The sequence below is a fragment of the Ambystoma mexicanum genome, chromosome 5q (genome assembly GCF_040938575.1).
Source record: "Ambystoma mexicanum isolate Mex_15411 chromosome 5q, UKY_AmexF1_1, whole genome shotgun sequence".
Lineage (NCBI taxonomy): Eukaryota > Metazoa > Chordata > Amphibia > Caudata > Ambystomatidae > Ambystoma > Ambystoma mexicanum.
In genome coordinates this window covers 132,468,484-132,495,374 of record NC_090933.1, presented here as the reverse complement: position 1 = coordinate 132,495,374, position 26,891 = coordinate 132,468,484, and the positions used below count along the sequence as shown (strand labels likewise).

Genomic DNA, 26,891 nt, shown 5'->3' with positions numbered 1-26,891 from the left:
GAAGGAGAAGTGGCGTCGGACCACGCCATTACGATAGCGACGGACATCACTGACACTGGGTTTCGCAAGTTGGGCAACGGCGTGTGCCTTAGACGGCGTGGATGGCTCAAGGCAACGGACTTCCGGCAGGACGTGCAGACCAGAGGTTTGGACATGCCGTTCGATGGGAGCAACCTGTTTGGGAAAACAGTGGACGATTCCCTGCAAGCCATCAAGACGGACACAGAGACGGCCCGGGCTCTTGGTGTTCTCCAGCAACGACGGCCGCCCTTTCGGAGCACCGGAGGCAAGCAGGGTGCCTCCAAAGGTTCCGGCGGCAAATATTCCACCTACCGTCAAGCGGCCTGTTCGTCGTCACAGGAAGCCTACAGGGGACGAGGCAAGTCGGGCGGACCCTGCCGTCGTTGCCAGGGAGGACAAGGCGGCAAAGCCTCGTCGAAGCAGGAATGAACCGGCCGTGGGGTTGGGCCCCCACCGAAGCACCCCGGTGGGAGGCCGGCTGGCGAACTTCGTCAGCGTGTGGGAGTCCATCTCCACCGACCGTTGGGTGCTGGACGCCCTGGCCCAGGGTCACGCGCTCGAGTTTCTAAAGAAGTGCCCGCGCGTTCCCCCCCCCCCGTGGCCAGGAAGGAACATCACGTCCCTCAACTTCTCTTGGAGGTAAAGGCGATGCTCAAGAAAGGCGCCATCGAGCTCGTCCCAAAGAGGCTTTGGGGCTCCGGAGTTTACTCAAGATACTTCCTCGTGAACAAGAAGACAGGAGGATGGTGTCCCATCCTGGACCTACGACGACTGAACAAATTCATCAAGGCACAGAAGTTCCGGATGGTCACCCTCCAGCACGTCCTGGGTCAGCTGGAGGAGGGCGATTTCCTGTCGTCGTTGGATTTGGAGGATGCTTACTTCCATATCCCCATCCTAAAGGGACACCGAAAGTTTCTCAGATTCGTGGTCCAAGGGCGTCTCTACCAGTTCAGAGCCCTTCCCTTCGGATTGAGGTCGGCACCCAGGGTGTTCACCATGTGCCTCGCACCAGTGGCGGCGCGGCGGCGCCTGGAGGGGATCCACGTCTACCCCTACCTGGACGACTGTTTCATCCGAGCAAAGACAAGGGAGCTCGCCGCGGAGCACACGGCGAGGTCCGTCCAACTACTCACGGACCTGGGAGTCTCCATAAACTACGCCAAGTCCCACCTGGTGCCCGCGCAAGACGCACTGTTTCTGGGAGTGAAACTCGACACAGTGGCGCTTCTGGCCTCGCTGTCGGAGGAAAGGACGAGGGCCATCTTGGGCAAGGTGCAGCGGGTGCTGGTTGCGGACGCGGCCAGGGTGAGGTCCATCAAATCCCTCCTCGGAATGTCGTCTTCTTGCATTTATCTCATCCGCCTGTGCAGGCTTTCGGATGCGCCCGTTACAGGAGTTCCTGGACGCTCGCTGGATCCAGACGACGGGCAGCTTCGAGGACAGGATCACACTCGACGAGAGTTTCCGACGAGCGATCCGGTGGTGGGGCACCCGCGCGCATCTGACGGCGGGCATGGACTTCCAGACCCCGGGCCACCAGAAGACAGTGACCACGGATGCCTCCCTGGAAGGGTGGGGAGTGCACACCGAAAATCTGCACGCGAGAGGCCTTTGGCTTCCGACGGAGAAGTCCCTCCATATCAACGTCCTGGAGATCCGTGCAGTGTTTTGGGCCCTCAGGTCCTTTCTTCCGTCCCTCAAGGGCAAGGTGGTGAGGATCTTCACCGACAACACCACCACCATGTTCTACATCAGGAAGCAGGGCGGTACCAGATCCCCAGCCCTGTCCAAGGAGGCGCAGGATCTGTGGCATTGGGCCGTCGCCCAAGGGATGTTTCTGGTGCCATTTCATCTGGCAGGAATAAAAAACACCATCGCCGACTCGCTCAGCAGAGAGCTGCGCTCGTGCCACGAGTGGGAACTACGACAGGATCTAGTGGACCGCCTCTTCCGACGGTGGGGCACACCCCAGATCGATCTGTTCGCGACGGCGACGAACTCCAAGTGCCAGAGGTTCGCCAGCAGGTTTCCCCAGCCGAGGAGCATGGGCGATGCTTTCTCGTTCCCCTGGGAGGGCCTGTTTCTATACGCGTTCCCTCCATTGCCGTTGCTGATCCGTCTCATCAACCAGCTCAAGAGGTCACGGTACAGTATGATCCTAGTCGCACCTGCGTGGCCGAGGCAGATATGGTTCCCGGACCTTCTGGACTTGTCAGCGTCCCCGTCAATCAAGCTGCCAGTGGACGCGGATCTTCTCTCCAGGGAAGGAGGCGCCATCCTCCATCACGACCCGAAGTCGCTGAACTTGCAGGCCTGGTTCCTGCAGCACTAGAGTTTGGAGGTTACGACATACCGGCTGACTGCAGAGAGGTTCTTGCAAAGGCCAGGGCGTCCTCAACTCTTAAATGCTACGGACACAAATGGAAGAGGTTCTCTGTCTGGTGCCACACACAGAAGATTAACCCTCTACGGATTACGGCTCCTCAAGTACTGCCGTACCTACTGACGCTGGCCAAGGCTGGACTGGCGCACGCTTCCATCAAGATTCATCTTGCTGCGATCTCCCGATACACCAGAACCACGGGATGGACGTCTTTGTGGTCTCATTGTCTGGTGAAAGAATTCATGAAGGGACTGTTCAGATCATTCCCGCCGGTGAAGGCTCTGGCCCCGGCATGGGAGCTCAACATGGTGCTGACCAAGCTCATGGGACCTCCGTTCGAGCCTCTGCACTCAGCTCCGTTCAAGTTCTTGTCGTGGAAAACAGCGTTTTTTCTTGTGGCCATCACCTCCGCACGACGGGTGGGAGAGATCCAGGCCCTTTCCTGCAAGCCCCCATATTTGACTTTTCACGACACGAGGGTAGTGCTCAGGACGCACCCCGCTCCTTCATGCCCAAGGTGCCGTCGGACTTCCACCTCAACAAACCCTTGATGTTTCCTGAAAGGACTTTGCACTCGCTGGATGTGGCTAGAGCGCTGAAGTTCTACGTGGACCGCACAAAGAGTTTTCGGAAGACGTCACAACTTTTTGTGAACTTTGGACCTGTCAATCAGGGGAAGGCTCTCTCAAAGGCTTCCATTTCCAGATGGCTCTCCGGCTGTATCATGTACTGTCATCAGTTGGCAAACCGACCGCTGCCCGGCTGTCCGAGAGCCCATTCCACCAGAGCGATCGCAGCTACCACGGCGTTCCTATCTGGTGTGCCCCTGCTGGATATCTGCAGGGCTGCTACATGGAGGTCGACGCACACCTTCACGAAATTCTACTGCGTCGACCGGGATTCCAGGGAGGAGTCCAGGGTCGGCCAGGCAGTGCTGCGCAACCTGTTCGCTTAAGGTGAGCCTGGTGAGGAGGTAAGAGATGCTTAATGTTGAGTTGTTTTATTGCTTAATGTTGAGCCTGTTGCCACCTCCCGTGGTTGTGCATGTGTGTACTGCTATGTATTCTTTTATTCATGAGCATGTGAATCCATGCCAGAGCCCATGCTGGAGAAGGAACAAGTTACTTACCTGTAACTGTTGTTCTCCAGCATGGGTCTGGCATGGATTCACATGCGAACCCTCCCGCCTACCCCTCTGCGGCTCTTCACTTGGTCATACTGCCACTTCACGTGCTACCAAATCTGAGGATGGCTGCCAGAGGCGGGGCTTAGGGAGAGGGCAGGCATTGGCTGTGGTCAGTATGACGCAGAGATCAGTGATTGGTTACTACTACGAAAGACAGATCAGAAACGAAACTGATACTGATTTTTCTTTACCGAGGATTCCCAGCCTGACGACGGGGAATATTCATGAGCATGTGAATCCATGCCAGACCCATGCTGGAGAACAACAGTTACAGGTAAGTAACTTGTTCCTGCTACACGACCTCCAAGACATAACAATAACCATCATGAAGACCAACATTAGAATGGCACTATTTAACTTGTGGGAGGGGCAGAGGGGGGGGGGGTTCAGCCAACATGGAGGCACACACATAGCTCAGTTACAAGGAACTGAACTTTGCGGTCTAGTCTTTTGGGTGTGGCAGGCCTGGGACTACTTTACCTGGACTACTTTGGGTGTGGCAGGCCTGGGACTATTTTACCTGGACTATTTTACCTGAGACTATTTAAACCACACCCAAACAGCAGAACATGCTTTGCGTTATTCTGCTGTGGGCAGCGTAACGCTCACCGTGCTCAGTTCTTTGATGCCAGCTTACCTGAACCCAAGGACCTGCAGAGAGAGAAAGAACACTACGAAACTTACCTGGAACAGTAAGTATCCTGTCTTCAATCAATCGCTGACTTCAGTTCCACTCACCTGAAGGTATGAACTCCATCATCCGGCACTGCATGCATCCTGGAATACCATAACCTGGAAAGAGGAGAAAGAAAGACAGCATTAGTAAGCGTTCACTCACGTTTCCTCCCGAATGAAGAAAGCCACACAATTCTTACCTGCGTAGTCATCTCCTGGTCAGGATCATTGCTGGAACATTACGGCGCTCGGCGAGGAACATCGCAACCTGCAAGGAGAGAAAAGACACAGGTTAGCAATATAAAAGGCAAAACAGCGCCGCGCATCGAACATTACTCACCGGACAGTATCGCGCACACCGCGCTTTCGCCTAGCGGCCCATTCTCATCTTCAAACTGCATGACAACACCAAAATACCTTTCCATACCTAAAAGGAAAGAAGCAAGACATTATTATTCGAACTAAGAGGAACAAAAGAACTGCATATAAAGACTGTAAAGCAGCAAACCTACGGATTTGCAGCAGGCCTGGATTTCCACAGGGGGGCTTGCACCAGTGAAGTAACTTGGTCGCTGCTCGCCCCCCATGTCTACGCGCCCCTGCCACAAGGAGCAGGACGGAGTATCCACCTCTTACAATATTAAGATGAGGAGAAGGCCCAAGGGGGAGGAAGGAGTTGAGGCTAAGGGAGGTGGGAAAACATAAAGACAATCTGGTATTGAATCTCCAGCTCTCCTATATTGCAGACCCATCTTTAACCAGAGGCCTTACAAAGGGACCGGGAGAGGGTTCGAGAGTGCAAATCATCCAGCCAGGGCCGGGTGGCGTCTCCGTAGATACCAGATGAGCGTAACACTCACCTCCTTCATCAGACGGCACACGACGTGTGGTCCCCAGCGGTAGCAACCAACTACATAAACCTGTTGGAACTGCTAGCAGCGTTTAAAGCCCTGAAGGCATTCTAAACATACCTCCAGGGGAAGACCATCCTAGTCCTCACAGACTGTACCACGGCCATGTATTACCTGGACAAGGGCTATCCATATGCAAATGGGCTCTTAAACACAGTGGAACTCAATCTTCTGGCGGAAGTACTCAGCAGAGACTTCCCACTACCCGTAGAATACGAGTGACGATTACTTAAAGACATTGTTCTCAATGTCTTCGCAGACTGGGGCTTCCCAGAGATTGACTTGTCCGCAACTCTGGAGAACGCACAATGCCCAGATTACTCCTCCAGGTACCCGCAGAATCGCTCCAAATGGAACAGGCTCTGGATAACATGGTCAGGGAAATTTGTTTACGTTTCCCCCCAACCCCCACCCCCCGACTCCCCTGCTCAACAAGATAGTGCACAGGATGCACCAGGAACCAGCTGCAATGATTCTGGTGGCCACCGATGTGGGCCCGCCAACCTTGATTCTCTCATCTAATGGCAATGTCGGTCTACCCTCCCAGGCAGCTGCCATGCCCGTACAACAAGCTGTTACAAGACAGGGGGCAACACTTCTTCCATGCCTGTAAACTCTCAACTTAGCGGCCTAGCTCCTGAGGTCATAGGGCACCTCCAACTTCCTCAAAGATGCATGGACAGCACGAAAACCTAACAGCAGACATTGCTACTCCAGCAAATGGAAACACTTTGTCATCTGGTATATTGGCAAGGGCATCAATCCTATTGAATGCACACCAACACATATTGTCCTGTACCTAACTCATCTACTAGATTTAGGCCTGGTTTTAAATTCCGTAAAAGACTACTTAGCTGCACTTTCAGCATACATCATGTCCCAGAAGAAAGTTTTGTGGTTGAAAGTTCCAGTATCAAGATATTTATGGAGGGGGTAAAAAGACTTCATCCCCCTATTTCCAACCCAGCTCCCGGATGGGACCTTAACGTTGTACTTACTAGACTAATGGAACTCCCTTTGAACCTCTGCAAAAAGCTAGCCTTAAAGCACTCACCTACAAGACCGCCTTCTTGGTGGCCATCACATCAATAAGGAGAGTTAGTGAACTGCATGCCTTTTCAGTTCAAGACCCATTTGTAATGATTCACAAGGCTACAGTGGTCCTGTGCACTCACCCACGTTTTGCGCTTAAATGTATTTCAAAGTTCCATGTGATCCAATCAATAGAACTACCCACCTTTTTCCAAAATCCCACTAACGTGGTAGAAAGAAGCCTCCACACGCTTGATGTGAGGAGAGCAATGATCTATTATCTGGAGAAGACAAAACCACTAAGAAAAACAAACCAGTTTTTCATTTCAGTAGCAGCTGGCAGAGAAGGGGACCCTGTCTCTAAATCAGCTATTTCAAAGTGTATCGTAAACTGCCTCACACTGGGCTACATTCTTGCCGAGAGAGATCTGCCCTTGAAGCCTAGAGCACACTCTGCTCGGGGCACAGGGGCTTCCACACCATTCATTGCAAATGTTCCTCTTGAGTCCATTTGTAAAGCAGATACCTGGAGTTCTGTACACACCTTTACACAACACTACTGCCTCGATACATGCTCTAGGTCTTATTCTCAGGTGGGACAGGTGGTGCTAAGACATCTCTTTGCTACTGTTCCGTCACACATCCCACCACCATCTCTGGGTACTGCTCGCTAGTCTATGAACAGCATATGATTCTAAGCAGATTAACAAGCATCAGAAGACATGCATTACTTACCGTAATAGCATTTCTGATGATTGTATCTGCTTAGATTCACATGCTCCCACCCTTCCTTCACTCATGGAGTAGAAGGAACATAGACATCTTACACCTTCTCTCTCTCTGTACTCTCGTTGGTCAGAAGGCTCCCTCACTGAAGAAAAAAACACAATCAGAGGGACCTCGACCCGTGAGGGATTTTGTGTACACCACACGTCACGGATAGTGTTGGTCACGCCCATGTCGACGTTCTCTTTCGATCCTCGAAAGAAAGATGCAATACTCCCGCGATTACCACTGGATGTCAGACTATATGCACAGCATGTGAATCTAAGCAGAGACAATCATCAGAAATGCTATTACAGTAAGTAATGCATGTCATATTTAGGTGCAACATAGTTCTGCTGGTGCCTGCCGCCCTATCTGTGTTGCTTGAAGTGCTGGGGAGTGCAGCGGTTGACCCATTATACACAGTTTTTGTCCTCCCACTGTTGCGCTGTGGGCGTGGAGTTAGTTTGCCCTGTGCTGGAGCGATACCTGGTGCGATCCCTCCTGCTTGCCCCCCCGAAGAACCTGCTGGGAGTGGTGGGGGAGGGTTTTCAACAGTCCATGAAAAACTTGATGACATTACTGCAAATGTTACGTCTATACGTGCACAACTAGCAAAGGAGGTACTTCGTATTAATGAAGCTGAAGAACGAATAGGTGCCACTGAGGACAACTTGCTGGGTCTGCAGGCAGCAGTGAACACACTGATGGAAGCACATGAAAGTCATCAAGAATAAGTGCGAGGATCTAGACTCCTGGTCCCAAAGGAATAATATATGCATCGCTGGGGTTCCGGAGGACGCACTATCTGGCAGTATGGAGCAGGCGGTTGAGCCATTATTGAAAGACCTTCTTGATGTCCCGCAATTGTCCCCCTTTTTTGCAGTGGAAAGAGTGCACTGTGCTTTGGCTCCCAGACCTAAACCAGGGGATTGTCCACATCCTATTATTGCAAAGATTATAAGCTTTCGAGACCGGGATCAACTTCTTAAAGTGACCATGGACAAAAGAGAACTGCAATTGGGATCCCAAATTATCTGAATCTTGCCAGACTTTTGGGTAGCAGTTCAACAAGAGTGACTTCAATTTACTGGAGTCAAGAAATTACTTCGGGAATGCTATGCTGTTCCTGGCACGCCTCCATTTCCAGTTCTGAGGGAAGATTTACTTTTTCACAGTCCCTTAGGAAGCTATGAAATTCATTGAGGCCCAGATCCCCCTGCCAGACCAGAGGGGTGTGAAGGCTGATGACCAGCTACCGGGTTGACAATTTCTCTCCATATGTGTATAAGTAGTCCTGCCATGATTAGGACGGCATTGTACTTATTGTTCAGCTTAAGTCACTATGATGTATCTGGCTTACTAACAGCTCAAGCTGAGGCACAACGGCAGCAGTAAACCCCATTGCAATTGCTTGGTATTTGTTGCTGTGGTTATTTTTATGGTTGGTTCCAGGGATTTGGGATGGGAGGAGTGAGGATGAGGGGGGTACTACACTGCTGGTTGGGGGTGGAATTGAGGTTCAGGGGGAGGTTACTGAGTATCTTGGTGGTTATCCAGTGTCGTACAAGTGGTGGAGTGGAACCGGTGCACCTGGTTGGGTTGGCCGAAAATATAAAAAGTTATTTGCAAGCGAGCACTCACAGACAACAATATGGGAACGGGGGAATTTGGAAGACCGGGACGATCATGACAAATTGTCATAATAAAATTGTACTAATGCAATGCAGACCATCAGGATGAACTGTAACGTTAGGGGGCTGGGGAATTTCACCAAGGCACTGAAGATTGACATATGTGAATAGACACAAAGTAGAGATATTGCTAATGCAAGAAACACACGCTCTGTCAGGTACATGTCGGGGAGTTGCAACCCAATGGGGAACCATCAGATACTTTATTCCCATAAAATAACATATATGGGAGAAATGGTGACCAGGGACAAAGCCGCTCTTCTACAGGAAAACAATCTACCACAAGACCAACAGGTAGATATTAAATTAGCAAAGTGGACGTTGCTTTCCATTACACTGGCTGGCAGACTGGCACTGGTTAAGATGATTCTCTTGTCCAAGCTATTATACATATTTGTTACCATACCTATATGGCCTAGCAAGCGTTTTTTTATAAGTACAATACTTTGCTGGTACAATTCCTTTGGCATTCCGTTGCTGTCCGGAAGAAATTGACAAAAATGGCACTTCCATATGATAATGGAGGTTTCATGGCACTGCATTTTGAGGTCTATTGGCTGGCACCCCCGGCCCAGTTTTCCACTACTTCCACTTCCACACAGTCTTGCGTTGTCATGACGTTTGTCCATAAATCGGTGCGCTTTACTAAAAAGAAGGTGTATGTAGATACTGAGGGACGTCACGTGATTGTCCTGTGCGTTATAGAGTGGCTAGAGCTATTATTGGAGAACACATATGTCCAGAATTCTGATACCCCGGAGTACTTCGATGCAGTGGCAGCGTTACTAACTGCGCATGTAGGGGTCCCTATTGTCTGGGGAGGGGATATGAATCTAATACTGGACCAAACTCTTGATTACACACTTACCCCAGGCCTCGCTCCAATGTGGCACGCACCCTGACTGACCATATGGTCTCCCTATGTTTGAAAGACATTTGGCGGTTGCTACATGCCACTGATCGGGAGTATACCTTTTGCTCGTCGGTGCACGATATGTCCTTGGGCATTGATATGTTCTTAATCTCTTCCTCCTTGGTCAGCAATGCCAGGAATACAGATATACTCCCACAAACTCTGACCACTCCCAGTTGGTGCTGACTCTCGATCTGAATGCCTCGTACAATCTGGGCAGATCGTGGAGATTTAAACCAGACAGATATTGTCTTTAAGGTGGACTTCAGATCCGACATCAAAACTTTTTTTGCCTGTAATTCAGCTGAGGCTACCTCTAAGAGCACCCGTGGCAAGCATTCAAGCTCTACGTGAGGGGTATGGCTATTTCCAGAGAAGCGGGAGTTCTTAACATAATCAGGAGGGATTTTAAGGAATGTGAAGCCGGCTTGAAGGCTGTGGAGACTGAATAAGCTCGATCCCCAGACCCTCATATATTAGAGTCAATTTGAGCGGAGTTGGAACAGTATAGATCTCATGCTACATGAGAGGTTAGGTATTTCGCACATCCGGTAGCAGCTCGGAAATATGGAGAGGGGGAGAGACCGGGTAGAACACTAGCAAGGGTGTTGTAAAAATAGAAAGGGGACCAGCCCGCATTGACTGCATTCTCAACAGGCAAGGGGCAACCAAATGGATACACAGTGACAACCATTGAGGTCTTTTGTAGTTTCTATGAGGCTCTATACACGGCTAATACAGCTCATGGGGATAGAGCAATACATGCTCTACTTGAGAACATACCGTTATCCTGGTTGAGTTCTGGGGCTAGGGACCCAATAAATACTTCCCTAATGACAGAGGAACTGACAGCAGTGATTACAGAGTTGCCTAAAGGGAAGACTCCTGGTTCTGATGGACTGTCCACTGAATTTTACCAGGAATACCACGCCCTACTAGTTCTGCATCCCCTCGAAGTGTGGGAAGAATCTCTTGAAAACTCGATACTCCCTGAATATCTACGGGAAGCTATTATAACTGTCTTTCTCAAGCCAAACAAACTAGATAATTAATGCGGCTTTTATCGTCCCCTCTCATTGATGAATGTGGGCTTGAAAATGTATGCTAAAACATTGGCAAACTGCCTGCTTCCTTTACTGCCCCACATGATCCATTGGGACCATGCGGGTTTTGTCCCGGGCAAATCCACTTCACTTAGTATCCGGCGTCTGTTCAATGTATTAGCCAGGATGAACTCGGCAGCCGAGGCAGTGGCTGTGACAATCGACGCCCAGAATGCATTTGATATGGTCTCATGGCAATACTTGTTTTTAGTACTTGAGAAAAAAATGGGTCTGGGGACTGAGATACTCCGATATATTAGACTCCTGTACACCCTCCCATTGGCCAGGGTCTGTGTGAACTCAGACCTCTCAGAACTAATTGTGTTGGGAAGGGGCACTCGTCAGGGCTGCCCTTTGTCTCCCATATTCTTTGCTCTGGCCATTGAGCCTATGGTGGACTTCATCCGGGATTGCCATATACAAAGCGGTATATGACTAAAAGGCCCACCTGAAATCTCTCCATAAGCGGATGATGTCCTGTTATACATTAGAGACCCCGGAGACATCACACGTGTGTGTGAACTCTCGTGCTTTGTGATAAATTACACAAAGTCAGAGATCTTTCCCTTAACTAAATGTACAAGAGAACCTAAAGATGAATATCACCTACGCTGGGCCCCGTATAAAATAACATATATGGGAGAAATGGTGACCAGGGACAAAGCCGCTCTTCTACAGGAAAACGATCTACCACAAGACCAACAGGAAGATATTAAATTAGCAAAGTGGACGTTGCTTTCCATTACACTCGCTGGCAGAATGGCACTGGTTAAGATGATTCTCTTGTCCAAGCTATTATACATATTTGTTACCATACCTATATGGCCTAGCAAGCGTTTTTTTTAAGTACAATACTTTGCTGGTATAATTCCTTTGGCATTCCGTTGCTGTCCGGAAGAAATTGACAAAAATGGCACTTCCATATGATAATGGAGGTTTCATGGCACTGCATTTTGAGGTCTATTGGCTGGCACCCCCGGCCCAGTTTTCCACCTACTGGTACGGCGGCGACTCTCAACTGCCTCATTTTAGACTTGAGGAACTGGCGGCAGAGGAGGCTGATCGTAGAACCTTGATTATAGATCCTAAATACCACGGCGACTGCCCGTATTATCCGGTGTTGGCTGCGGTTAGTACCTGGCGGACAATCTTTGTCAGAATGGGCATCACCCACCCATACTATAAATGGCTACCGTTGTAGAAATTCCCGGGTCTAGGTCCTACATGGTGCGGATCGCTTGCAACACAGTGGAAGAAACTGGGATTTTGGGCGCTGGCTGATATATTCCCAGAAGTCATATTTCTTACTCTCTCGGATTGGTCCTGGATTCCCGGGAACTCAGCTTGCGTTCATCGCCAATTCAGCAGGCTGTCGTAAAATTGCTTTCTACACTGTATAAAATTGTGTTGAGTGGGGGACAACACCCTGCTCCCAAGGCAATAACCCAGTGGGTGGATAATTTGGGCATGATGTTAACCGATTACCGGTGGAAGAAAATGTGTCTCCATATCAAAAGGGTATCACTAAATGCTAGATTTAAACGTATGCAGTTAAAATTACTTAACGTACTGTATTGCACTCTTGACAGATTATGGGCAAAGTATAGTAATGACTCTCATGTATGTCCAAGGTGTTGTTCCCAAACTGCTGATCATATGCACATGTTTCGGAGCTGCACCAAACTGTTGAGCTTTTGGGATGAGGTACTTAAGAGTCCGAAGCGGTGAAGTTTCATGAGGAGATGTACGTGGGTCTGTACCGCCATGCCCAAAGACATTTGCATGGAGTTTAGAATGTATTTGGCCAAGCAACCCCCAAACTGATGTACTGTTCTGTTATGTGGTACCTGACAGGAAAATTGTGTCCCCAACCTTTTCTTATGACTTTTCCTGACTTCCCCAACTCTTTTGAGGCGCCTTGGACTGATCGTATCCAGATCTGTGTAATAATGTCCTGAAATGATTGTAATATCTGATATTCTATGATGTTATGTTGGTCTTGTGGCGACTTGCTTGCATAGCCTAAATAAAGTTTTTTTTTTTTTTTTAAAAAAGAACATAACCAAAACATTACGTGTTACAGTCTCAAATTCGTTTTCCTTCCGAAAGGCAATTCTTTTAAAGATACCCACTTCAGTACTTATTTTCCATAGTGTGGCTTTTTAAACATTACATTCTTCAAGTTTCAAACGTCACTTATCTGTGTGTTCTGTCATTGAATCTCTCAGGCAGTGGTTTTCTTCTTTCTTGTTCCTCACTTCTGCTAAACTTCAGTAAACTCTAAAAAAAAAATTCTGGATCCTTGTGTAGCTGTGACCTTCCTTGGACTTGACTTGAATGAAAGGCAGTTTAGAATATTCCTTAGATTCAAAACTATCTCAGTAACTTCCCAGAGCCAATCATTGCCCCTCTGCATGCCCACCATCTTGGATTGGTACCACTCCAGTTTCCTGAAAGGGGAGGTTAAGGAAAGAATATTCTTGCCCCTGGATTCCTTTCATAAACAATAAACTTAAAGCTCTCAACCTTTCTGCATGAAATGCTAAATGGGAACCTGACACCAGGAGCCTTCTTCTCCCGCTTTCTCAATCCACTGAAGGACGCGGGGATGTCAGTGTCCTGCTGCGTGCCTGTGCCTCATACTCCTCTACTCCTGCTGACCACCACGCTGGCACTGGGACCTCTGCCCCCGTTCAGAGAACCTTTCACCCAGGAATACGCCTTTACTCCATCTCAGGCTGCCCTGGGTTGCGGTAGTGCACAGAGGTCCCTCACAGCACAGGCATGCTGGTCCGTGCCCCCTGGTGGTCTCCAATGCTACATTTCTAAAGGGAAATAGTCCTTTTCTGCTGTACAGAAAGTGTTCTGGTCCTGTCCCCTATGACGAACACCCATAAGTATGGTGGAAAGGAGACTATGGACTAGAAGTACAGAAGTCGCTGTGGTGAGTAACTTTTTCTATCTTGGCCATAAACGGGATTGCCTGTGAAGGGGAAAATAACGAGACTTTAAAATTTAAGAGACAGGATTAAAATCTCTACTTCCAAATTAAAGTTAGTTAATCCCAGACCTCAAGAATTGGAGACCGCGAGCAACAAGATGTCATTGTCACTTGCAGATTGACGTCAGAACCTTTGGTTGGAAAAATAACTTTGGTGCAGCATATTGCCGAGGTCTTCAGAGTTTGTTGGGCTGGTCATTAAGATCTCTATGTATTTTTAAAAGCCCAGGCTACTACATAGCTGCTCAACACATTATATATGTTCTTTCATCTACTTTACTCCTAAAAGTCCTAGCCTTTCAGCCCATATAAAGTATTTTGCAGACTTTTATTATCCCTGTCCTGTCTAGTTTATAACCTCATGTTCTCTCTTCCGTTTAACAGTAGCTGTTTTAAGATCCTTATAAAAGCATCTATTTCTGATTTGCCAGGAAAAGGTGTATTTCCTCTGTAATTGACCCCTGCACCACCAAATGCGAGCATCCCCTCCCCACAAAACTGTTTGATGATAGGTCCGTTTGCCATTGGGTCTATTTGCTGCATAGCTACTTGAGTGTCAGGGTGGATTGGGGGTATTTGTACCATATTGTAGTCCGGGAGGAAGCACATCTTAAATAACAAGTCATTTGTCTTCCTCCAAGCTGGACACACAGTCCAAGAGCAATGATTGTGGCAATGAAGAAATGGACTAGAATAATGATGATTGCTAGGAATGGGCAAATAACCCGAGCCTTTCTCAGACAGGCGTATACTTTCCTGCTGCTAAAAATGTGCTAAACAAAGGAAAATTATGTTTTAATTGCATACTGAAGAGCCATATGCTCTCCAAAGATAACTGTATGGCTGCTTTGGAAACCTATTCATAGCTGAATGTTTTTTCTTCAGGTGATGGGGGAAATGATGTCAGCATGATCCAGGCTGCAGATTGTGGAGTTGGAATCGAGGGAAAGGTGACTGACAATATGTTTTAAGAGGAAACTTTGTTGTGTCGAGGATACAAGTGTTGAACAGTCCTCCACGTTTAATTTTGCCCTTTTGTAGAGTTATTATAAAACACATGAATATACTATTTAAACGTTGTGCTTATTTGTTCTTAGATTTATTGCCAAGCATCATAAGCCCAAATTTTTAAACGATCTAGTAGTAGGCCTCGGGTTTTTAGTTTTTAAAAATTAAGATCTGTCATTTGTTTAAGCTTGTATTTTTTATATGTTATGTATAATTGCAAGTTATCTGTTCCAAGCGCTTTGAAAATACTTTTCTCTTGTATTTGTTTGGGCTTTAAATACTTGTACTATTTTAAAAACGACTACACTAATAACTCTGTCCTCTTTGCCTTTCCATCTTTCACGCTTTGCTTGACTCTGTCTTGCTGCCGCCTGAAACCTTTTTTGCTCCCCAAATGTGTGCATGCTACTATTTTGTTTTTGCTTTATTCTTGACAGAAAATATTACAAAACTTGGCACTGATTAAAAACACACGGACCTAAGCTTCGTTAAAAAAAGCAGAAATAAGATGTTCCCCTTTAAGCCCTGTTTCAAATAGAAAACCACTTTAGGTATCATTTATTTTGTTGCGAGATGAGGGGAAAGCGTTTGATAAATTCACTGGCAGAGGTGCAATATCTGCAGGTGAATTACGAACCGTGCAAATTTGGTGCATTTTCTGCATGGGGTTTGGGCAAGAGGGTAGTTTGAAAAGTCAGCATCCACCTTCCAAACCAGCTCCATGCATAATATGCACATGCATCTCTGCCCACATTGATTTTAATACTGCTGAGAGGCGAAATCCCGCTGGATTTTGTACCTGCAACAAACAGGCCGAGTCCATTGGGAGTAGATGCCACCTGCAATGCACAGACATTGCAGACAACATTAACGATTGTTTTCATGAGGGGTGGATGTTCTGCAAACCCGGGTCTGTCCGGTTTTCCATTCAGAATGTCGGAATATACACCCATCCATGGAAAAGAAATGCACCGAGAGGATTCCCTCCACGTAAGTGTACATGTAAGCGGACTTTCAATGGAATTTACGGCCACCATCAAAGTGTCCATTTTTTGATGTCATGAAAGAAACCAAGAAATGTAAATCTAAAAAGCAAGGGCATAATTCATAAACTAGCAGCATGCATTTCTTCTTCCTTTTACTCTACTCACATGAGCAAGTTAATAACACTTTGAATCTTGAAAACTGTTAAACATTAATTTCTTTGTCCTTTTCACTCCTTCACTTAGTACCTTTGCCTTCTTTCTTTAAAAAAGTTGAATTCTTACCACATCACGTTCCAGTACCGCCCCATATCACAATATTTGATTTTTCTGGATATGTTCGGCGTTGCACCGCCTGGTGTTGTGATAAGTAGCCATTGCACAAACCCTTGCTACGGACTGATCATATTTTAACCAAATAAGTTTCACGATATTTGTGCCCATTCAGAATATCTTTACAAATCTCTAGTGAAAGCCCCAATCAATCCCGAATAAATCTTGTTCCGAATCTGAGTCCAGCAGAATCAGAAAATCAGAAATGTTCTGTATCTCATGGTGAACCAGATGAAAATCACTCCTATTGCTGAAGTGTCTACACTCCTTATAAACATTGCCCAGTCCTAGCCTGTCAATGATGGCGGCAACCACTTCAGTCAGGTTCCCAAAATGTAAGTGAAAATTGGCCCCCAACTTAGTAAGGCTGATGGAATGGAGATGGAGAAACAATTTTTTGCTTGACTTTGCAATTACCGATATTCTACTCATAAGGGTGCAGTCCTGGTTTCCTTCTCCCAGGCACTGGGATGAAGAAGAGGGTCTTCGATACTCCTGCAAGCATTGGTAGGTCCCTGACCCTGGTTGGCAGTCCTGGTTTCCTTCTCCCAGGCACTGGGATGAAGAAGAGTGGCTTGGATTCTCCTCCAAGCTGTGGTGGGTCCCTGATCCTGGTTGGGCAGTCCTGGTTTCTTTCACCCAGGCACTGCAACAAAGAAGACTGGCCTGGATACTTCCCCAAGCTGTGCTGGGTCATGGACCCTGTTTTTGCAATCATTGTTTCCTTTTTCCAGACACTGGGATGTAGAAGAGGATTTTGGATGCTTCTCCCAACTCGGGTGGGCCCTTGACCATGGCTGACAGAACTTATTCCCTTTTCTTTCAGGTCCTTTAGTCCCAAACACAGACTTGGTTTACTCGCCATATGTATTACTCTCACAGTTCTCTTTACAGTCTCTTGATTTCACATGCAGACTTGGGTTACTCTCCTGCCAAGTACTGCGCTCAAATGTATTATTCTCACAGTTCTCTTCACTTTCTCCCTTCTTATTTGAACGCCCTGGGTTACCTTCCCTCCAAGTACTGTCACAAGGAAAATTGGATATTCTTGTTACCAAATGTGTCCTTTTTTTGTAAGGGTCCCGACCGTATTCCCCTCGTTACAGTACAGTGAATAATGTTTCTCTTAGTGTCTCGTAGGTGTTATCCTCTTTCCTCCACTTTCCATATACTGTTGGTTTTTGGGTTTCCTCTACCCTCTAGGGACCCCCAACCATAGGCTCAGCCACCCAGATACCTTGAGGGTCTTGGCTGCAGTCCTGCGGTCGATCACAGGCTTCCCCTCGAGTCTTTCTCTGCTTTGCCGGCACTCTAGGGCTCCTCTCGGCTTGCTACAGCGGCTCTGCAGCTTCTGACCCTGTTCAGCATTTTTCTTCCAGTCGGACTATGTGGTCCTGCAGTGCTTCGCTCCTGGTGCTTTTCCCAGCCAGCCTCTTGATTTGCTCAGCGTGTCTGGTGGAGACCGCCACTTCAGCGTCCCCTCGCCTGGATATACTCCTACTGCTTTTCTCACCTAGCACCGGTCCCTCTCGCATTTCTCTCCGGAGCATCTGACATTTGGGTGGGTCCGTTGTCAGTTTTTATATCTGGATCTGGTAAAGTCTGTGGCTGAAGACTAGGCCGTTCAGATAGGTTTGTCTGAGTTACCCCTTCAGATCCACGCCTCTTCCTCATCACAGTTTCTTGATTTGGATCTTCATGATAGTCATCCCTATTCTTCCTCATCTCAGTCCTTTTCACGTCTTGCATACTATAGAAGTATACTGGATGAGAGAGAGAGAGAGAGAGAGAGAGAGAGAGAGAGAGAGAGAGAGAGAGAGAAAAAGAGAATACAAATCTGATAAATGCATCCTGCTGTAAGAAATGCAAACATGTGAGCAAAATACATTGTTTCTCACACATGGATTGGTCTCCCTTCAAGTAGATCTCACAGGGTCTCATATGACACATTCTGTTCTTTGTGTCCAATGGGAGGGAGGAGGTGCAATGGAATTGGCCTAATCTTTATAGGAAGTAAAGATGAAAAGAAAATATCCTTTCATGGGCTGTGCTTATACTGTATATTTAAATTGCCATGTTGAGCATACGGCCTCCTGTACACCTAAACGTTAAAAATCTCCCATTACTATCATTCAGGAGTAGCAGGCAGAATCTATTGAAGAGTAGGACTCCACCTGCCTGCTATCCTTTTCGATTCCTTTGACCTTTAGTATGGTTACACCGCGCTGATTGTTTGAACGCCCTCGGGGGACCGGAGTCCATGTATGAGATTATTGAGGAGGTGATAGGATGCGTGTTTGCATACTGGCCCAAACGAAGATAACAAGTGGAGGCCAAGTCCCTGTTTGCCACCCATGTCGAGCTGGTATGAGGACGGATTTTAGGTAGTAGTCTAGAGAGGGTATGCAAGAGTGATAGTCATTAAGTGTGCAGCAAACTATCAAATTCTTTCATGAACAGGAGCTGCATTCTGATGGTAGAGATGTTGTGCTTTGTGTTGTGGTTTGGCGTATGCGGGTGGATTTGTGCGGGTGTGGTTCCATGAACATGAAGTGCGATAGATATAGATATGCAGGTCAACATTAGTTTAAGTGCCACCCTTTACCCCCCAATATGACGAGATATGACTCATTGCCCGCCCCCTACCATTCATTGGAGTGCAACTCCTTGACCAGTTCCAGAGTCATTGAGTGCAACCCATTGTCCAGCTCTAAAGCCATCTAAGTGCATCATGTTTATGGTCTCAAATCCATCCAGTGCCATGCACTGCCCACCCCCAGCCTCCATAAGAGTGTGATACAATGCCTACCCCCGAGTTCCATCGGAGTGCCACACAGTGCCCTCGCCTAAGTCCCTATGGTGCAACACATTGCCCAGATGTGGGTCCTTCAGACCGCCACACCTTGCCCAGCTGTAAAGTTATCTGGAAACAGCCCCTAGCCCGCCCCTAAAATCCATAAAGTGTGATAAAATGTCCAGCTCTGGGGCCATCTAAGTGCAAAATAATGCCTGACCATAAAACTCATCCCATAAAAGTGAAGTCCAATATATTGCCCACTCCCAGATTTGTCAAGGTGTGGTGCTGGGCACACCCAGAGCCCATCTTCGTCCCATCCATTACCCTGCTGTGAGGCCATCAGAGATCAACATATTGCCCAGCTGTAAATTCAAATAGGAATGACACATTGCCTGCCCCCAAAGTTAATCAAAGGATCAAACCATTCCTCAGCGTTACAGCCGTCTAAGGGTGGGTGGTGCCATGGCTGGCTCGTGAGGCTATCTAAGTTTAACCCCTTGCCCGCCTCTAAATACAGCTTAGTGCGACAGATTGCCCTGTTATGAGCCATCACTTGCCAGATGTTGCCCGGCTCTAGAATTTATCTGAGTGCAAGCTATCGCCCACATCCTCAGATTATTAGAGTTATACGCTGACCAACGGGGTTCTCGTGATTGGAGAGCAACACACTACTTATGCAGTAGCTATTTTTAGAGTGCATCAAGGTTAGGCCGAATGGTCACTCTGGAGCTAGAGTTAGAACACAAGCTTCCTCGGGAGTGCACAGGGGAGGTAACCTGCTATTGGTAGTAGGTGGTAGCAATGTATGTCTGGCTGGGTGATACTGGTGCACAGTGGAGGCAGATCTCCCCCTGCCCACATCACCTTAACTGGGTGAAGGGGTGGGATGTCCCGTCTGTGATGGGATCTACCCTGCTACAGGACCTTGGCCGGCCGCCCCAGAGGGTGGGAGGGGGGAGGGGGGGTTGGGTTAGATCAGTTGAGAGGGACTGGATCTGTGTGATCCAACCGCAGCTTCTTTTACTGTGACGGAAATGTTTACATGGGAAATGCACGAACACAAAATGTTCGTACATTTCCCATGCAAACATATTATTAAAAACACTACAAAACCCACCCCCCCACCCACACCCCCAACACACCCCCAACACACCCCCACGCACAACCTACTTAACTTGCGGCAGTTCCCTTTCACTTTTGTGAACGGGAACCGGTGCCGCAGGGTCCTTTTGTTTGTTTGTTTGTTTTTTTTTTTTTCGGGCAGCTGCAGGGGATTCTTCCTGCAACCCTAGCTCACTATACTCTCTGGTATAGTGAGCGGGGTGTTGTGTGTCCCCTGCAACACCCTGCTCACTATACTGTACAGTGTAGTGAGCAGGGTGTTGCGGGGGACACCCTCGCAGCCCCCGTTTTATTTTATTTATTTGTTTTTTTTACTGTATACTATGGTCAGCAGGTTGCTGCGGGGGGCAGCCCCCGCAGTGTAATTTTTTTTTTTTGTTTAAATGCATGCCACCAAAGGTTCGAACTTTTGGTGTTCGAACCTTTGGTGTCATGCACTTAGACCTTTTTGTATAGGTCGAACTTTTTTTTCTCAGTAATTTCCACTGATACCGAGGGACTCAGGCAATCATGGAGTGGGAGGGAAAAGCCAGGTTTTAAGGGCTTTTCTGAAGGCAAGGTGGTCCTCTTGGAGGGAGAGCTCGAGGGGGATGGAATTCCAGATAGTCACTGCTTGGACCGAGAAGGAGATGCCTCCTAATCTGGTGGAGTTGAAAGGGGGAATCACCAGAAGTCAAGCAGTGACAGATCTCAGGGGTCTGTTTGGTTGGTAAAGCGACAGTTTCTGTTGGAGGAACTCTGGGCCTTTCTTCTGGATGGCTCGGTGGGTGATACACAGTGCTTTGAAAGTGGCCTGTTGTAATGTGCATCTCAGGTGAGGTGGTGACATCACTGTTGTATGGAATGTACTGATGTCAGAGCGTGTGGAGTGTTGGGGATGTTATGCTCTGAAAGCTCTTTCTAAGATTTACAGTTGAGAGTTATGCTGGATTGAAGGGACATGCCGATTTTGTTCCTGGCAACTAACATGCAATAAACCTACAAATATCTTACTTGCTGGTCCGGGTGTTACTTCAGGTACCAAGATATTACACTGGCGACGAGGATGGGATCCTGTCGAGGAGGGGACAGTGCGGAGCCAGGATACATCGCCCTCCATTGAGTTCATGTCCCATGAAGATGCCAGCAGGCTTTGATCCAGTGTTGTTTTACTGGGCTGCAGATACCGTTTCAGCAGGCCGGGTGGTGCTGATATGAGGAATTGAGTCGGCACACAAGTCGGTGTGTGGTGCTGGGCGGCTCTGGTTGAGTGCACCAGCAGAGAGGACCCAAGCAGGCCGGGCGGTGCTGTGGGTTTTGGCAGTTTTGTGCCCCGGCTCTGGACAGGTCTGTGCTCATCCTGGTCTCCATTGCGCGTAAAGGAGTGTCTTACCAGGTGCCGCTTAAGTGAGGGAGAAGGCGGCGCATGACAGGGCACTGAACTGGGTCCTGTGGGTGATCAGGCACTTAGCGCGGTCAAGGATGGTCGGCAGCCGGTAGGTGTCCGGCGTAGCACGCTACAGCCGGCGTGCTAATATGGCGAGCCGGTGCCTGGTTTATGGGGCGCCTGACCGCAGGCTTCTGGAGAGTCTTCAGGAGTCGGATTCGCCATGTGCCTACCAGCAGGAGGCTGCACCTAAGTGCTGGCCGTGGTGGAGGGCGTTGGGGTGTGTATTCCCCGGCGTCATGGACTCCGCCGAGCTTGCTGCCATCGACGAGGGGCGGAGATGTAGCCTCAGCAGCGATGCAAAGGGAATGATGACATTGCCCTTCAGATGTCATGCGTTCCAGCGTCAGCTGCTGGAACGCGGAACTCAATTGCGTTCAGAACTCGAACGTTCTGTGTGTGTGGACTGCGCAGCAGAGGAAGTTTCGGAGCATACTGCTATCAAGGCGTGCAGTGAGTTGTGCAGTCTCAAGTTTCCGTTATCGGAACAGAGATCTGCCGGTAGGCGGGCGCACCGGTCTAAACCCTGTGGAAGCAGCAGTATGCATTTGTGAATTGTCTGGGCAGTATCGGATCCCAGTAATGGATCCCAGTAATGGTGTGTGTGGACAGCCCGGAGATTTCGTGGAGCAGATGTGTGGATTTTCCCTGGGGACTTGTCACAAGGAGATCATGGAGGTAGTGTGTTCTTTGAAATCAGTGGACATAACTTTGGAAGACTCATGTTTTGGTTTCGTCAGCTGTGCGACATGAGGAGGACTACGCGTTGCTGCGTGGGACACTTGGACAGCAGAAGTCATGTTCAGGCCAGTTTGTATGGTGTCTAGTGTTTATGTTGTGGCCTGTTTCATATGTGTGAGTCCTGTGGGCCGGTGTGCGTGAGTATGTGTACGTTTATGTTGTGGCCCTGTGGTATTTTACAGAAATGTTTTCAGATGATATGCTATCCGTTGATGAATGCATCTCTTGGTTAACCTGTTTATTCTTGCAGGTGTGTTTAGTTGGGTGTTGGGACTCGTGGTTTGCGGGTGCATTTGAGATTTAAAATTGTACCTTATGTTTTTAATTGCGGGTACATTAAAACTAACATGTATTTTTCCTTACAGGTGGGGCATGATTGGTCTTTGACCTGGACTCGCGGGTGAGGTGAACTAAGGGGTTGGTCCCCATAAGGACTTGCGAGTGTGTGACTTGGGAAAATGTTCCACATTATTGTAACTTCCATCACTTGGTGAAATCTTAAGAGACTTTTAATTTTAGTAATGATATTGGCTTTTGTTGTCAGTGTGTCTCTGTTTTCATTGTGATGGCAGTGAGTATGGGTGTAGAGTGTGTGCAGTCGGCATGGGGTCTGGGGCCCCATGTGGTGAGAGTAGGTGTTGCTGCAAAGGCAGCCGGACTGGACTAGGGGTCAGTAGTTGTAAGAGTAGGTGTTACTGCAAAGACAGCCGGACTGGTATGGGTCCGTAGTGGTGACGTGGGTGTATTGCTGCATGTGCAGTTTGGCTGGACTATGGGTCCTGCGGTGTAGTGTTGGTAGGCTGTGGTGGAGCAGTTAGGCTGGACATGGGGTCCTTTAGGGGAGAGTTGTGGTGCTGTGGTTATGCAGTTGGCAGGGACGAGGGGTCCCCGGTGGCAGTGTGGTGCTGCAGTGATGCAGTTGGCAGGGACTAGGGGTCCCCAGGGGTAGTGTTGGTGTGCTGCAGGGTTTCAGTCTGGCTGGACTAGGGGCCCTAAGTGTGTGGTGTACTGTCAATGGCAGTTGGTTGGGACGTTATTATCGCATTGTTGTGGTTAAGGTGGGTGTTTTTGCGCTATCTTGTAGGATTGGGTTTTCTTAGGTGTTCTTGTTGTGTTGGGGTGCTCTGTTGGGTGATGTTGTGGACTGATGTTGGGATGGTGTGCTTGTTGTTGCTCTTGGTGAGCTGGGATCGTGCCTGGGGGTGGCAGCCCTGGTGCCCTAGGGTGCAGACTAGGATGGAAGTTGTTTGTGCACAGAGGGTTAGGTTTGTTAGGTAGTGTACTGTTGAGGAACGCTGGGTTGTGGCAGGTCGTAGGTTCCAAAGGGCAGCTTGGAACCGGTGGTAGTGCTTAGTTTATTATTTTTGTTTCTCGAGGGTATTTCCAGTTCTGTTTTATGGGATGAGTTAGCCCTTTTTAGACTGCGTTGGGTTCATCATTATTGTGTTTTGAGAGGAAGGAGTGGAATTGGAGTTTGATTTGGGTGTGTTCTGGAGTTGGAGTTGGGGTGGTGTCTCGGCGGACATGGGTTGGTTTTGGTTGTCCAATTGGTCGGTGGCACAGTTAGAGATTGTATTCTTGGGGTGCCATGTAGGTTTTGTTTGTCTCATGGTTTCGTGGTTAAGCTAATTTCCCTAGTGTCATAAAACTGAATGTGTTGAGGGTGATGCGAGCTCCAGGTGACAAGTTTTCTTGTCGTCAGTGGAGTATGGTTAGTTGGTGCATTACGTGCTGGCCACACGCATATGTAGGGGATTGTGTCAGTGATGGTTTTAGTGGAATTCCTCCTTGTTCAAGAAATGAAAGGAGAGAGAGGTGTTGTAATGTGTATCTCAGGTGAGGTGGTGACATCACTGTTGTATGGAATGTAGTGATGTCAGAGTATGTGGAGTGTTGGGGATGTTATGCTCTGAAAGCTGGTTCTAAGATTTACAGTTGAGAGCTATGCTGGATTGAAGGGATATGCCGATTTTGTTCCTGGCAACTAACATACAATAAACCTACAAATATCTTACCTGCTGGTCCGGGTGTTACTTCAGGGACCAAGATATTACACGGCCCCTTGGCAGATGGGGAGCCAGCTGGAGTAAGAAGGGGCACCTAGGTAGAGGGAGTTGGCATAGTCTAGCCAGGAGAGGGTGATGGCCATGATGGCAAAGACACTTTGAGGGAAGGAGAGGTAAGGGAAGATACACCTTAGGATGCAGTGGTGGTAATGGCAGGAACTGAAAACAGTGTTCATGTGACGAGAGAGAGAGAGTAAGGTCCGAAGTGAGGGTGCATCCTAGATTCTTTACCGCAGGTGAGGCTGTGGGCGGGGGGCCCAGGGAGGGAGGCTACAGGGTGGATTGTAGGAGGAGAATAGTCTTGCTGCATATCAGAATTTTGGTATGCATAAGGAGGTGGTCAGTCGTCATCCAATAGTCAATTTGTATTGAGGCCGGAGGCAAGGTCAGGGAGAGGGGAGGAGTTGGGAATTTTAAAAATGATCTGAGTTTCGTCCGCGTATTTGTACAGGTAAGGTTCTGGGAGCGCATGAGTGCCAGGAGGGTGCTAAAGTAGATGTTAAAGAGGGGGGGGGGCTCCTTGAGAGACCCACTGAGAGACTGGGAGGGAAGCTTGAGAGAAGAGGCAGGGTGGGGATTTGGGAGCTGTTGGAGAGGAAAGACGAGATCCATTTTATGGCCAAGTAGCTGATACCGAGGAAGTGTAATCGATCTGTGAGGGTGGAGGGGTCGATGGTATCAAATGCTGCTTAGAGGTCGAGGAGGATGAGGACAGCACACCCTTCCGAGTATGCAGTTCTTTTCATGTCATCCCAGATAGAGACAAGGGAGGGTTCAGTTCCATGAAAAGTTCTGAAGTCAGATTGGGTGGGGTCTAGGAGGCTGTGGGATTTTGTGTAGCAGGAGAGTTGGGAATAAGCTGTGCGATTCAGTTGTTTGGCGATCAAACGGTTGTTTGAGATTGTGTGGTAGTTTGAGAGGGTCAAGGGAGGGATTTTTGAATAGGGTTTGACATGAGTGGTTTTGAGAGCTGATGGGAAGGTGCCTGAAGACAGAGAGCGATTGATTTTTTTTTATCTGGCATAGGAACATGCGCAGGTGGAGCATAGGGTGTTTTTTATGAGGGAGGGGTGGGGGGCAGGGATCTGGTGGGAGATGGGGAGGAGGAGGAGGGTGAACGGGTAAGGGGAGGGTGGGTGGGAAGGGAAACATGCTAGCTTTGAGCGGAGAGAGGTTTCATATTTTGTGGAGATGGTCTGAAATGCATTGCAGAGCTGGTGGGAGTGGAGAGAGGGAGGGGAAGAGCAGAGGGGGGTTCTCGAATTCCGCAATGATCATATGCATCTCTTTGCTGGGGTTTAGAGGGTTATGATATGATATGATGTAGTATTTATAACGCGCCTGTACACAAGTGTTTCTAGATGCAGCAAGACAAGGAGGGGGGGGGCAAAGGGAGGACAAAATAAGGATCTTACTATGCATTGTGTCATTCAGATTGTGCAAGTGCGGGGAAGAGGGAAGGTGAGAAGTGCCAGAAGGGAGGTGAAGGGGGAAGTGCAGTTAACTCACAAGCACAGCCAGCGGGTTGCTCATAAGTGCAGAGAGAAGGGACTGTAGGGTTGAAGATACAGACCCTTAAGGGATGGGGAGCCTGGAGGCAGTGCTAGGGCAACTGGACATGCAGGAGCCTGGGCCCGGGTTTAGAGGATGACCAGTGCGCGGAGCAGTCAGGTGCATTAGCAGGGGGGGGAAGAGAGAAAACAGAAGCGAAAAGGACGGTCTTGAGTTGCTTCTGGAACCAGAGGAGGTTCTGCTCAAGTTTGAGAGAGGCAGGGAGGCTGTTCCAGAGAGAGGCCCCAGGCGAGGAGATAGATCTGCCCCCAACTCTCTGCTTGCAGAAACGTCTGACCCTCAGAGAGTTGGAAGTGGATGAGCGGAGAGCTCGAGAAGGAAGATCCTTTGGAAGATAAAGTTGGAGGTAGAGCGGTCCCAGTCCCCAGAAAGCCTTGTGGATAATGCAGAGGGTCTTGAACTTGATCCTTGCCTCCACAGGGAGCCAGTGAAGAAATTTCAGAGCTGGAAAGATAGGATCCCTGGGCTTGAGGCCAAGGACAAGTCTTGCAGTCCTGTTCTGGATAGGTTGTAAAGGTCAAAGAGTAGAGGCAGGAAGATTTAGAAAGAGGCTGTTGCAGTAGTCCACCGTTGGAGATACGTGATCCGTAGAAGGATCATTTGGCTTTTCTAATTTCCTCCTTATAGGCACTGAATTGCCTGGATAGGGTGACTTTATTGAGGACGGATGCATCAGACTGCCACTTAAGTTTCAGGCGGTGGTTGAGGGTTTTGTGGGATTTAAGGAAGGGAGTGAACCTCTTTGGGAAGCGGCCTGCTCTGTAGGAGGGGAATCTGAGGGGACTTGGGGGGAGGAGGCTTTGGTGAGCCATCAGTCGAAGCATTCGAAAGAAGGGGTCCCACCTGAGGTGGCGAGGGTGTGTAGGAGGTGAGCAGGGAATTGGTTAGGTCAGGGGAGATGATGACCTTGCTCCAGAGGAGGTCAGGGGGGAGACAGTTGGACAATGGCGGCAGCAGTGGGGATTTCGGTGGGCAGAGGGGAGAGGTGGAGAGCCAGGAGCAGAAAATGGTGGAGTGTTCTATCCATGTTAGTGGTTGTGTTGAAGTTGAGGAAATTAGGTAATGAAGCTGGATATGGGATCCAGTGTATGACCAGCTGTGTGGGTTGGACCAGTTCGGTCATGTTGAGGGCTTGTAGGTTTTCGGTGAGCAGGTG

General features: G+C 48.6%; 1 protein-coding gene across 2 annotated transcripts in view; it reads left to right on the top strand.

Annotated features, from left to right (window-relative positions):
* The window catches only part of ATP9B (ATPase phospholipid transporting 9B (putative)), a 3,609,114-nt gene that overhangs the window by 3,315,525 nt on the left and 266,698 nt on the right, over window positions 1-26,891 (top strand). For both annotated transcript variants that reach the window (XM_069620656.1, XM_069620655.1), the window contains exon 23: window positions 14,573-14,637. In XM_069620656.1, coding sequence (XP_069476757.1) covers window positions 14,573-14,637 — 65 coding nt within the window. The remainder of the gene's footprint in view (window positions 1-14,572; window positions 14,638-26,891) is intronic.